The sequence below is a fragment of the Brassica rapa genome, chromosome A03 (assembly GCF_000309985.2).
Source record: "Brassica rapa cultivar Chiifu-401-42 chromosome A03, CAAS_Brap_v3.01, whole genome shotgun sequence".
Classification (NCBI taxonomy): Eukaryota; Viridiplantae; Streptophyta; class Magnoliopsida; order Brassicales; family Brassicaceae; genus Brassica; species Brassica rapa.
In genome coordinates this window covers 14,707,914-14,721,673 of record NC_024797.2, presented here as the reverse complement: position 1 = coordinate 14,721,673, position 13,760 = coordinate 14,707,914, and the positions used below count along the sequence as shown (strand labels likewise).

At 36.0% G+C, this 13,760-nt stretch overlaps 1 protein-coding gene across 1 annotated transcript; it reads left to right on the top strand.

Moving 5' to 3' along the window:
- Positions 1-8,717: 8,717 nt before the first annotated feature.
- Positions 8,718-11,075, top strand: LOC103858777. The gene is made up of 3 exons (XM_009136198.3): positions 8,718-8,997; positions 9,093-9,496; positions 9,775-11,075. The coding sequence occupies exons 1-3, from the start codon at positions 8,950-8,952 to the stop codon at positions 10,940-10,942; spliced, it is 1,620 nt and encodes a 539-aa protein (XP_009134446.1). The 5' UTR covers positions 8,718-8,949; the 3' UTR covers positions 10,943-11,075.
- Positions 11,076-13,760: the final 2,685 nt, after the last annotated feature.

Below are 13,760 nucleotides of genomic sequence, written 5' to 3'. Positions count from 1 at the left end.
ATTTTTTGGTTGTAGCTTTAAAAACCAAGATAAAGCATGATTGGTAGTATTTAAGGTTGTAGATGAAAAGTAAAGCTAAAGTCACTTCATACATCCCAACCAATCAATGTCTGTAAAGTTGTTTATTAATATCATACATGTTGTAAGTAGTTTATCAAGATTTCAAATATGCTATTAATTTGATTAGTAGTAAATACCAAAAAACATTAAAATCTACATTATGAATATGTATCTCTAGAGTTTACAAACAAAACATTTGGAAATTAAATGTTGAATATTCAGTAGACACCACTTTGAGTTTGCAAAATAAGATAACAAAGAAAGTAAAAACATAAGATCATTATACAGTATTCAATTTAAATGCACACAGCTATCACAATTTAAACCTTTTTCAGAATAGTGAACAATAAAGAGAACCTACAGTTCTGATAATTAATGTAGCTGATTTTTTCGTTTATTTTTATAAAACGTTATTTATTGTATAATCAGTAAGCTACTAATAAGCTCCCACCAAACAACGATTACTCCGCTGTTCGCCGTTTCCTGCAGAAATATAAGACGGGATCCAATGAGATGGAAAAAATTCGTTCATTCCAATCAGTTTTTATTTTCAATTTCATCTGCCATCGTTTTATACTACTTTAAATTGACAGATGCATGATATTTGATTTTGTCTATTACCAACTACGAACAAAAATACAAATCCAACAGCTGATGATAATTAATATTAATAGCATATACTAACGACAGAACATGTAACTAATTAATTTGGAGACTTTTATTATTTTCTCATTACCAATCAAACATATAAATTTCTGAAATTTCTCAAAGATCAAACGTTCAAATTAGTTTACTCTATAATTTTCCCTTCAAAACGAATTTGTATTTACTTAGATATTCGTTTATGGAATAAGAAAACAAATGTTTGTATTATAAACACACAACATGTGTTTGCCCACTTGAAACATTAATGACTCGCTCTCTAACTCGGCACTTTGTGTCCAACATTTTTAATTTGATGTAAATTTATATAATAAATTTAGAAACCCACCACCATTATGTTTACAAAAAAAAACCACCATTATGTTTCATGTCACAATTTTTCTTAGTAATATATTTCGTTATGGGTCTTCTATTATGTGCACAGCAACACGAACTATAGCAGCCTTAGCTGTACATCAAGAAGACAAAATAATTATGGTAGAGATGCATATTTAATTTATTAATTAATAAGTATTAATTAAATAACTACTAGGAGAAAATGATAAATATATATGGAGTACTGTAGTTGTGTATATATATATATATATATATATATATATATATATATATATGGAGTACTGTAAACACAAGATCCACAAAACTAAACTAAATCAAAATTGCTAGTCAATTACACCACGAACTACTCTGGAAATCTTCGGATCACAACATACCAAGATACATAAAAAAAAAGCAAATAAATACATATATAATAGTAAAGTAAAAAGAAATGGAAATGAGGTTAAGAGCTGGAGACCTGAGCTGTGAATACATGTCTGCATAGAATGAAACCAAAGCAGACTCTTTAATACATAGAGAACTTGTCATGTTATTTTGCACTTGTCATGTTATTTTGCAATTATGTAATCTTTGCTGGACATTTTCATGTACTGGAGTCCAATTCAAGACTTCATAATAGAAACTCATACATAATTATTTATTATTCCTAGGATATGAGATATACATACTGTATATAATAATAGTTTTGTGAATACCACAATTATCGGTCATTGTTTTTTTTTAAATTATCGGTCATTGTTAATTTTCTCAGAATAAAAAACATGTTCCGAAGAGAATTGTTGGTGCATGCGATGCAAGGGAATCGAATCATATACCTATAGCTCTTGTATTTGATTGACCAATAATTATATAGTTAGCTCATAAGATTGTACTTCTTCCAACATTAAGGCACAACTAGGGTACCAACAGAATAACAATATATAACTAATAATCTCTTAATTGTTTTATTTTGAGTTTACGAAATAAGAGCATGCTTCATATAATTATTTGTCTCGTGGTGATTTTTTTTTTTTTGAACGGCTACTTCATTACTTAATAAAAGGAAACTACAAATGTCTCGTTACATAACATGCTCGTTTTTCATGGAACTCTCTGCCGAAATAGGTTTTGGTTTAAAATCGTTATTGTGAGATAACAAGTTAAGTCCCACATCGGATATTAGACAAAGGAAAGTCTAATATATAAAGAGATATCCAACTCTAATAGTACGAGGCCTTTTGGGAAGGAAACCAAAAGTAAATCCATGCGGGCCTGCCTCCTAGGCCCAAAGTGGACAATATCGTACTAATAAGATAAGATAGAGTTGGATACGGGATTTCGCAATCCCAACAATTGGTATCAGAGCCAGGTTGACGAAGATCTGCAAGAAGACCAAAATACCCTTCAAGTAAGAATAAGGGAGGTTCAGCAGAAACAGTCAAGATGATCATGGAACCTGTGATGACGATCTCAAAGGACCGAGATGTAGTGGGAGAAACATTCTCAAAGGAAGCCATGCGATTACCGGTACAAGGTGGTGCCAAAGATGATTCGCTGAAGGATGTGATCCTTAGCTTGAGGGGGAGAATGTGAGATAACAAGTTAAGTCCCACATCGGATATTAGACAAAGGAAAGTCTAATATATAAAGAGATATCCAACTCTAATAGTACGAGGCCTTTTGGGAAGGAAACCAAAAGTAAATCCATGCGGGCCTGCCTCCTAGGCCCAAAGTGGACAATATCGTACTAATAAGATAAGATAGAGTTGGATACGGGATTTCGAATCAAACTTAATAAGAATAACTCTCTTATTAATCTCTTGAGGAAACTAACTCAAAACCTCAAGTTCTTTTAATCTCACAATTCATAATCTCTCACACAATCTCTTAACTCATAAGTTATGCAACAAGCTTGCATCTCCTTATATAGAGATTTATATTTCCTAATCCTAATAGAGAATACATCTAGATAACTCCTAAACATATTCCTAATTTCCATAACTCGGTAGGATTAGGTCTTTAACTTATTTCTCAAGTTTTCTTTTCTTTCAAGCTTAATCCAACATTCTCCCCCTTAAGCTTGAAATCCATTTTCAACAAATCTTCAATATAAAAAAGAACTCTCATCTTTTTAAACTTCAGTCTCCTAAATGCTTTCGTTAAGGTGTCAACTCCTTTTTCATTCTCGGGTATACGCCCTACCTCGATCAAAACATACTCAACACACTTTTGTATGAGATGATATAAGACCTGTCTCACGGCTCCAGTCCATGTCTTGTTGTTAGCTTCACATGAAAATATTTCAACAGTCTCTTGTTTGCTCGTACACCACGTAATTGGACTTTCATCAACAAAATAAATTTGTCCTGCCGCGCTCTTGTCATGGTCCGGATCAACTCTATGATTACTATCACTATCTCCAACAATTGGTATCCTAGAATCTGGACGTAACACAATGGCGGTTTTGTCGTCGAGCTCATAAAGCAGTTTCTGCAACTTGAAGAACTTGTCGGATTCTTTCATCATAAACATGTGCTGAGTAATCAAATTTGTGGCATTTACTGCAGTACCAATCGGGACAACAACAGGGTTCCTCAAGTACATCCAAGCTAGCCACTCTACACCATAAGGCATTGTAGCACTAAACATATACGCGTAACTCTTCTTTTCATCAAGCTCTTCTTCATCGTGCTTGGGTTTCAAGCTACTCGAAGGTATCACATCGAACACACCTGCAACATGGGGCTCGAAACCCATGTCTATCATCCGATCTACCTTATCAGATTTTTTTCTTCCGAGCTCAGATTCCTTGACCATCTTCTCTTTCCCTATTGCATCAATCTGTACCACCATTGCTCTCTCTTTCTCAATAGACTTATCAAGATTCTTCTCCAACCTATTAATAATATGGAACAACACCTTCTCTTCGTTTTTCAAACTCTCCACAATATCATTCATCTCTCTATCCTTGGCCTCTAACTCCTTGATTTCCCCTCTCTGATCACTCTCTACAATTTCCATCTCATTCTTAACACCCACAGGTACTTCGATTTCTCTCTTCCTCTTTCTCCTCTTCTTATCATCATCTTCATCATCCTCTGCCTTTTCTATTGGAGCAGGCGCTGCAGCCGCGGCGACGGACCTATATACATGGTCAGGATATCCTATTGCCTTGCATGTTACGACAGACCCCTCTTTCTCAAAGGTCTCAATCTTATTTATCCAATTCTCTTGGTCCATAACAATCCCATTTCTCTGCAGTGTCTTTATACCTATATCATTAATCTTCCCCACCATATGGGTGTTCCCATTAGCTTCCTCAAGCTCAGCATAGGTGATCCAAATAGTCGGCTCCTTAATGAGCTTCTCTAGCGTTTGATTCAACAACTTTCTTAAATTCTCTTCCGTAGTCTGAAAACGACTGTGTCCACCAGTAGAACACGTGTCAATGAACTTAAGCTTTATCTCCTCCAACACAACCCTAGAAGCCTGCTTCAACAACGTCTGTCTCAAAGTCAACACATGTTTCTTCGGCCCCACGCAACATCCCTTGATCAATAAATAATCATCTTTCACTATCCCATAGTGCGTGAACCCTCCCATCAGTGTGATCTCCTTCTTCGTTCTGTCGAACACGATCATGGCTGTGTGAGTCTCTTGGCCAACTTTACGAAGCCTGTAAATTTTCTTGTTGAACTCAGAACGGTGGTGGTACCCTTTATGCCCAGCTCTAGCCACTGTGTAAGAGACTCTAGCAGGATGCCAAGCTCCAATACAAGCCACCTTGCAGAGACCACGATGAGTCTTTCTTGGATTCTCGTATGTATCAAGCCTTGCAAGTGCCGCCCATAGCTCCTGACGAAAAGGGCAGCACTCTACAGCCCCGTGAAGCATAATTCTTGCGGCAGTTTTCCCATTCATCTCCTCAACTCTAGCTGCAGAGATCCAGCCATTGGGAATCTTTGGATTCGAATGTGTTAAAATCTTGTACAGCAGCAATCTAACTCTGTTGCACTCATAAATTTTTTCATTAGTAGTTCTCTTCATACTCTTTACATCAGTCAAGTAATCTCTTTGCGCACCGACAACAGTAACATCCGTCACCGGAGTCTGCGTCCATGGTGTCTCAGAACCAGCAGCAGCTCTGCTCTTTGGATCCAATGCCATGACAAGCTCCTTTTCTTTGAGAGGACAGTAACTGGAGATACCTGGATCTTTCTCTACTCTTGGTTTACGGTTATGGCCGAGCTTCTTATCATTTTTTTCCTTCTTCTTGTGGTGCTCTTCTGTTAACAGCTTCGTTGACTCGGCTTCTTTCTTCATCTCCTCGATTATGTTCTCCTTTTTTAACGCTTTCTCTATTGTCTCTAGCTCCAAAGCATTGGATTCTGTTCGACTTTCTTGCTTGCTATCTGATTGTAACACATCGGATGCGGCATTCTTTAGCATCACTAAGCTGCTTTCCGCTTCCATTCCAGTGGATTCTGCTTCCTTTTGCAGAGCATTGATAGTTTTTGTGAACTGTAGAAGCTCCTTTTCCAGGATAGCCTTTTCACACATTGACTTGGATTGTTTCTCCAAATTGTTCGTTGCTGTAGCTAAACTCTGGCGCTCAATCTTAATCTTCTCAAGCTCTTCTAGAGTTGTCTCAATCGTCTTTTCTGATTTTGAGACATCTGTTTTGAAATCCTCTCGATGTCTATTCTCCTCATCAAGTGCATCTTCTTCTTTCTCTTGAAAACTCCTTACAAATTTTTCTTGTGCCACCAATGCATCAGATACTTCTTGAGACAAAAAATTCTTTCCTCGGTAGAGAAGAAAGTAATCTTTATTCCTAGAGAGCAGTATCCATCCTGTCAGTTTCTTGAAGTCTTCATCCAATCTCTCACGTGCAGACCGCACGGTTAACTGTACACCGTGTTTAATCGTAATCTTTGCAAACATGTTCCTTTTCTTCCTAGGTTTGTGTGTTGTATTTCCCTCATCACAATCAGCATGCCTTCTCTTTCGACAATCAACATCATCATCTTTAGAATCATTCCTTTTAACATATGCTCTCTTCTTCTTCTTCTTCTTTATAGACTTAATTTGTGCGAGGATTCCTTGAGATTGAACCGCAACCTTATTCGTCGTCGTCATCTCTTTATCCCCGTCAGACTCCGACAAGTCTAACTTGAATACATTCACCGTCATAACCATTACAATTCCTAGCGACGTTTTCTCAAGTTCGAATTTAGGTTTTGAATAAGAAAACCTTATTAGAGGTCCAGTATTGAACCTGTTGCTCTGATACCACATATAGAACCACGATTTATGAATCACAATCAAACTTAATAAGAATAACTCTCTTATTAATCTCTTGAGGAAACTAACTCAAAACCTCAAGTTCTTTTAATCTCACAATTCATAATCTCTCACACAATCTCTTAACTCATAAGTTATGCAACAAGCTTGCATCTCCTTATATAGAGATTTATATTTCCTAATCCTAATAGAGAATACATCTAGATAACTCCTAAACATATTCCTAATTTCCATAACTCGGTAGGATTAGGTCTTTAACTTATTTCTCAAGTTTTCTTTTCTTTCAAGCTTAATCCAACAGTTATAATGTGCAGAAATAAATTTAACTAAAGTAGGTTCAGAATTTCAGATCATCACTGCTTCACTAGGCCGTAAAACTACTCATTGAAGCGACTCAATATTTAAACTCTTTTTTATTGTAATTAACCCCGTCAAAACTATATAAAGTCTTAAGAAAGGGAGGTGTATAAACATACAAGAATTTTGAACAAAAAAAAAACAAACATACAAGACCAAGTCAATATTGATTTATACCCAAAAAAAAAACAAAAGTCAATTTTAATAGAATCATTAGGCTCTAAATAATATATAAGTTAACTAATAAGCAATGACGCATTCCATGAGATCTGTCTTCTCATCAAATGATGGTAAAAATATCCCCCACCCCCTTTCTATTTTCTTTTGTTCACTTTATTCCCTTCATCTTTTAAATAAAAACATTATCGATTTCTTTGTGATGGAATATTTTAGTTTATAGTATTATTTATCCTTGTAAATTATTTAGTGATCTCGTCGTGTATGAGAATGCCACGTTGAAGATATTCTTGGCTTTAACGCAATTCCTTCTTATTATTGAATTACTTTTTATTTTCTGTCAGCAAAAGTATAATGTAGTTAATTTATTTTCATTTCGTCAAAACAATTTAATCAACTGAAGCTATATTTATTATATACCTTTTTATCACAAATGTTCATTACCTATATTTCTTATTGACATTTCATTACACAAATTTCAAATGCAAAAGGATTAATATACCTTGTTGAAAATATGTTTTTTCTTTTGTCATGGGGTTAATGGTATTGCTATTTGACTAAAAAGTGGCACTGTCATGGGTGGAGAAAGCTAACAAAGTGCACAAATTGCCCTTAGCCGATTGATTATCAATAATATTACAGGATTTAACACTTTTCTATTTTATGTGCAGTTATTAGAAAAATATTAACGGCTATAGTTTTAAAACTAATACATATATGGTGTAAGACTCTCGATTTATGTAAAAATAATATCAACACACAAATTTATAACTTTATTTTATTTTCACCTTCTTAAGAAAAAAGGTTTGAAAAATTTATTGCGTCCAACCTCGAGCGGTATAATTGTTGCGTGCATGAGATATCAGCAGCAACTGCAAAAAGCAAACTTGTTAGTTGGAGAACATTTACTTTTGTACCTTTGAAAATTTATTGTATATATTTACTTCTTATATACATCTACAAATATAGAAAAGCTCACTATATATAGGTTTTTTTGATGAATAACTAGTAAGTACAATTTTGGTATCTTAATTCATATTTCATCTACAGATAATCATGTGTTTATTTTCTACCAGTCATCTAATAGTACTAATTACTCCTACATCTTAACGAGTCAGCTTTCACTACACACGAATAAAAATTGAGGGTCACGTTCTACAAATTTAAAATTTTACTTTTGTTTTAGAGAGAGACTTTAAAGCCAACCAAAGCAGGTCATCTTTTGATCTATCTTGTACCCATATAAATAATACATGTGCATTCATTGAAAAGTTAAATTACGATTAAATTAAGCCGAAAGCTTTCCTCCAGTTGAGAAAATATCAACAAATAAAAACCATAAACTGCTGAAATAGAACAAGTAACAACCAATTAGTATAAAACTAGCATGAGTCTTGTGGCTTACGAGAAATGATTTTGTGGTGTTTAACTCGTTCATCTAGCTAGCAATCAGTTGGTCACTTATTTTACCACAAATAGAAATTATCATAAGCGAGTGTTTTTGGCTTTGAATGAGATTTGTGGTGATTATTAGATTAAAAACCCCGAAATGTAACATTGTTTAATTCATGCAACCATTTAGAAGTTGTCACTATATACAAAAAAAAATTTGTTAAGATTGTAAAAATATAAAATGATATTTTGTTTCTATCGTGAAAAAAGGAAAATGTATAGTTAATACTATTATGTATTTTAGGAAATAATGAATGAGGGTGGAATCATGTAGGCTAATGGCTAAGCAATAGTGTGCTTCTGTATTGTGCCAGCTTGGAACTCTCGAGGCCTCGAGGGGATCCAAAGAGCTTTGTTCAGGGGCAAATCCGTCGTTTCAGTGTTCATCTTCTATTACACAACTCTTTTCCGTATTTAAGACACTTCAACTCTTCACATGATTTTCAAAATCCGTCTCTCTCTCTCTCTCCTCTCGTGTTGTCCACTATTTCTTTCCTCTCTCTTCTCTCTCTAACATTTTTTTTATAATTTCGCTGTGTATATATATATATTCAATATTTATTTAATTTCCCGGATCGAGAGATAAAGTTGATTGTTTCACGAAGACTCCAAGTTACGGCAATGGCGGTCTACGGCGAGAAGAAGCACTGGTGGCTCCGCAACAAGAAGGTTTGTGTTCTTCTTCTTCTCCAATTTTCAGACAAATCTCAAACCAATCTCATGGATACTGTCTTCGTGCAATGTTTCTTGTCTTTTTTAACCAGATCGTTGACAAATACATGAAGGAAGCAAAGAATTTAATAGCGAGCAAAGATCCAAACGACGTCGAATCAGCTCTAAGCCTTCTCGAGTCTGCTCTCTCCGTCTCTCCTCGTTACGAACTCGCTCTCGAGCTCAAAGCCAGATCGCTTCTCTACCTCCGTCGATTCAAAGACGTCGCCGATATGCTCCACGATTACATCCCGAGCCTTAAATTTCCCGGCGAAGACTCCGGCATCGGTTCGTCGGAGCTCTCTTCCACGCACTCGTCTCGTGAATCGGTCAACCTCCTGAACGATTTGCCGAATCACGGCGGTGACTCATCTTTTAAATGCTTCTCTGTTTCTGATCTCAAGAAGAAAGTCATGGCTGGGCTCAGTAAAAACTGCAACGAACAAGGCCAATGGAGGTAAAAACATTTGACCCGTTGGTTAATTGAAATGACCCGACCCGGTTAACCCGGTTTTGAATCGGATCTTTTGTTTTCTGTTATTTAGTTCTCTTGGTCAAGCTTGTTGTTGGTTAATTGAAATGACCCGACCCGGTTGACCCGGTTTTGATTCGGATCTTTTGTTTTCTGTTACATACAGTATATTTAGTTCTTAGTCAAGCTTGTTGTTGGTTAGTTGAAATGACCCGACCCGGTTGACCCGGTTTTGATTCGGATCTTTTTGTTTTCTGTTACAGATATTTAGTTCTTGGTCAAGCTTGTTGCCACCTAGGTCTTATGGAGGACGCGATGGTCCTTCTCCAAACCGGTAAACGGTTAGCCACCGCCGCGTTCCGTCGTCAGAGCATCTCCTTATCCGATGACAGCTTCATCCTCTTCTCCCCCACACACGGCGGATCCTCCTCTCCTCCTCCCTCCTCCGTCGTCGTCTCTTCCTCCTCCCAGCCGCGATCGCTAACCGAATCCGAAAGCGTCGCGCACATGCTATCTCACATAAAGCTCCTCTTACGCCGCCGCGCCGCCGCGCTCGCGGCTCTCGACGCCGGACTCTACTCGGAATCAATCCGCCATTTCTCCAAAATCCTAGACAGCCGCCGCGCCGCGCCGCAGGGCTTCCTCGCCGAGTGCTTCATGCACCGCGCATCGGCGTACAGATCCGCCGGGAGGATCGCGGAGTCCATCGCCGATTGCAACAAAACGTTGGCGTTGGAGCCGTCGTGCCTCCAAGCGTTAGAAACGAGAGCAGCGTTGCTCGAGTCCGTGCGGTGTTTCCCTGACTCGCTTCACGATTTGGAACACTTGAAGCTTCTTTACAACTCGATCTTACGTGACCGGAAACTTCCCGGTCCGGTTTGGAAACGGCACAACGTCCGGTACAGAGAGATACCGGGAAAACTATGCGTTTTGACGTCGAAAACTCAGCAGTTGAAGGAGAAGATCGCGAGCGGTGAAACAGGAAACGTTGATTACTATGCTCTGATGGGAATCAGACGCGATTGCTCGAGATCGGAGCTTGATCGAGCTTACTTGTTGCTTAATTTGAAGCATAAACCGGAGAGATCAATGTCGTTTATTGACCGGTTTGAGTTAACCGAGGGAGAGGAAGAATTAGACTCGGTTAAGGACCGGGCTAGAATGTCAACTCTATTGCTATACAGATTGATCCAGAGAGGCTACTCTGTCGTGACAAGTAACATTGCGACGGAACAAGAGGCTGAGAAGCAACGTAAAGCTGCTGCCGTCGCCGCGACGGAAACTCATCGGAGCAATAACATTGAAACGCCGATTAGAGCGAGTGTGGTGAAAGGAGTGTTTTGCAGAGATTTGACTGTGGTTGGGAATTTGATTGCACGGACCGGGTTTAACCAACCGATTCCGGTTAAATACGAAGCGCTTAGTTGCTGAGTTTTCTTTCGTTCTTCTTCTTCTTGATTATGCCAGTTTGTACAAAAGAAAAGACAAATCACATTGGATAAAATCATGGATAATGAGAATATTGTCTGCCCTAGAATTTTGGAGCTTTCTCTTTTGTTTGTTTCTTCTCTATGGGTACACGACAAAAAACTCCAAAGATGAGATAGTTTTGTTTGGATCGATTGAATATTTTGTAAAAACAAAATCATCTAATTTGGCTCTTAAACCGAATAAAATATACAAAACACATTATAATGCTTTCACAGTTGATGTAAGAAAATGAATAGTGTTTCCTTTTATACTTTTGAGAAAGAAAAAGATGTTCAAAATGTTTAAGGCTGTGAGTTCATTTATTGGGATATAAGTAAATTTCACTAATGCAAATGCGAATAAACAGTCGAAATATTTTTTTATATCAAATGTAATCGCTATGATCATTTGGAAAATTTATATATATCTGATATTTTAATTTTGAAAAGCTAATATTATTTCTGAAGTGAATAATAAGTAAATTTCCTTATTCCTGTTCTTTCATAACTAAATCTCTTGTATAAACGTAGTAATGGTAGGTACACCCATGACTTTTGATGGGAAATATAATGGAAATTTTAAAATATTGTTTTCACGTGATATTTGTTGATACCATTTAAAGAATTATGCAAATCTAACGTAGTTTCCCTTGTATGGAATATAAAATTTTACATGAGTTTAATATAATTACAAAATTATTTAGATACTTAAAAAGGTTTATTTTAGTAAAAATGAAATATATAATTAAGTATTTTAAAATTTTGCTTTAATGAAAAATGAAATATCTATATTTATATTATAAATAAAAAGATATGAAAATATTTTATTTAGACGTAGTGAGAGAAAATATGAGAATATCTATTTGATTATTTTAGAATAATTAAAATTATTCAAATATGTATACGAAAATTCATTAAAGTAATTTTTTAACGGATAGTCCAAATAAAAAGCCACACATAAAATAAGTTATGATATATGTTTTAATAGAATAGATTAACTTGTAGATTTTGCTGATCTTTTTAAAAGAAACAGGGATAGGTGCTATCACCGAGTAGACAAATTCGCATTTGTTGCGATCTAACATACTATATGTTAAAAAAATTATGATAATAACTAGAAAAGAATTATACAAAAAAAGAATTTTATCTTCTGTACTAATTTCAAATATAGTCAATGTAATTGGGGAAGTGGCTGTTTTTGATTCAACAGAAAAGAAAAAATAAAAGATTGTGCAAATATTCAGTGAAATGAAAAGAAAAGGTTAAAAAGTCTCAAAAATTTTTTTTGACAGAAGTCCAATCAAATGCACCTAAAACGATGAAACTAGCGAAGGACAAAACTTTCTTCTCTTTCAGACCTGACATTTCGAAAGGTGCATGAATGTGTGTGCTATAATATTATTGCTGCCCCATAACTCTGGTTCTGCTTTTATTCACTTTCCCATTGCGATTTTTGTCTTTTCTTTTCTCACTTTTTAAATTGATGCGAAACTTTTCGTGTCTTTGCATGCCACAAATAAAACAGCACATTCAGGGTCGCGCCTAGACTTGCGGGAACATGAGGCCATATAGAAATGAAAAACCAGTTCATCTAACCAAATTTGATGAAATAACAATATCGTCAACATTCTTAAATCAATGAAAAATCTGCGATAAAAATTAACATAGGTTTAATGTTTTGATAGCGAAATTTCTGTAAATATGAAGTGGAAAGAAAATAAGTTAGTTGTTCTATTGATGTGAGTACGAGTGACAAAAGAATTAGCATTACTTCTAAAACCATTATGTTTATATGTTTTGAACCTAATATTACTATGTATACATATCACTGTTCCCAATGATTTTTTAATAACTCAAGAATAAATCTCAGATCCAAACAGACCCAAAACTAATCTCATGGAGACGTGTGATCCACGGATAGGTTTGTGCACTGGGTGTTTAAATAGGCAGAAAACAATGATCAATATCTGTGTGGGAATGTCTAGAGACATCGTGAAGTAATTCTCTCCGGTGCAGGAAGGAGTCCGTCCTGGGCACGATGTTCCAGACCACGATGACAAATGAAGAAGAATTTAAAAGCACGTTTGCCTATATATTTTTAACAAAATTAGAAAGCTTGGTTACATTGTTTTACCAGACATAACACCTGCTTGCTAATGTTTTGTAAAAGAAAAAAAAAAACGTAATGTCTATTTATTTTCAAGAAAACAACAAGTTTGCTTCAATTGATTTCTTATAATTTCGCGAGGACTACATGGTGATCCCTTTACTACGGACTGGAGTGAAATCATTGTGATCATCTCACAGCTTTCATCGCAAAGTATGTCTGCCAACTCTCGGTTCATGCGATTTGGCAAGAACGAAATGCAAGAAGACATGATACTAATCCTACACCGCCGGAACATCTCTTTCGACAGCTTGATAAACAGGGAATCGTCTTTAATCTATTCACCATTTGCAGAATGGAAGATACCAAAAAGGGTTGCAAGTTTGGTTCTCTGCAACACATAAATCTCTGCCTCTGTCTTGACCACTCTACACGAACGATCGATCTATGTTTTTCGTCTTTGTAGCTAGAAGCAAAGAGTGCAGCAAGTTGCAAACACAAAATACTTTTTTTTTATTATGAATAAATTTACATTCTATTAAAAAAAAAAAAATTCTCAAACCTAAAACCCTTTTTCTGTAGAAGTAATTTTTTTTTAAAAAGTGTAACTCGCGCCACTTTCTGAAGTTGAACTCGATTTATACCACATTAGCTGCAGTTGTGAAAATCATAA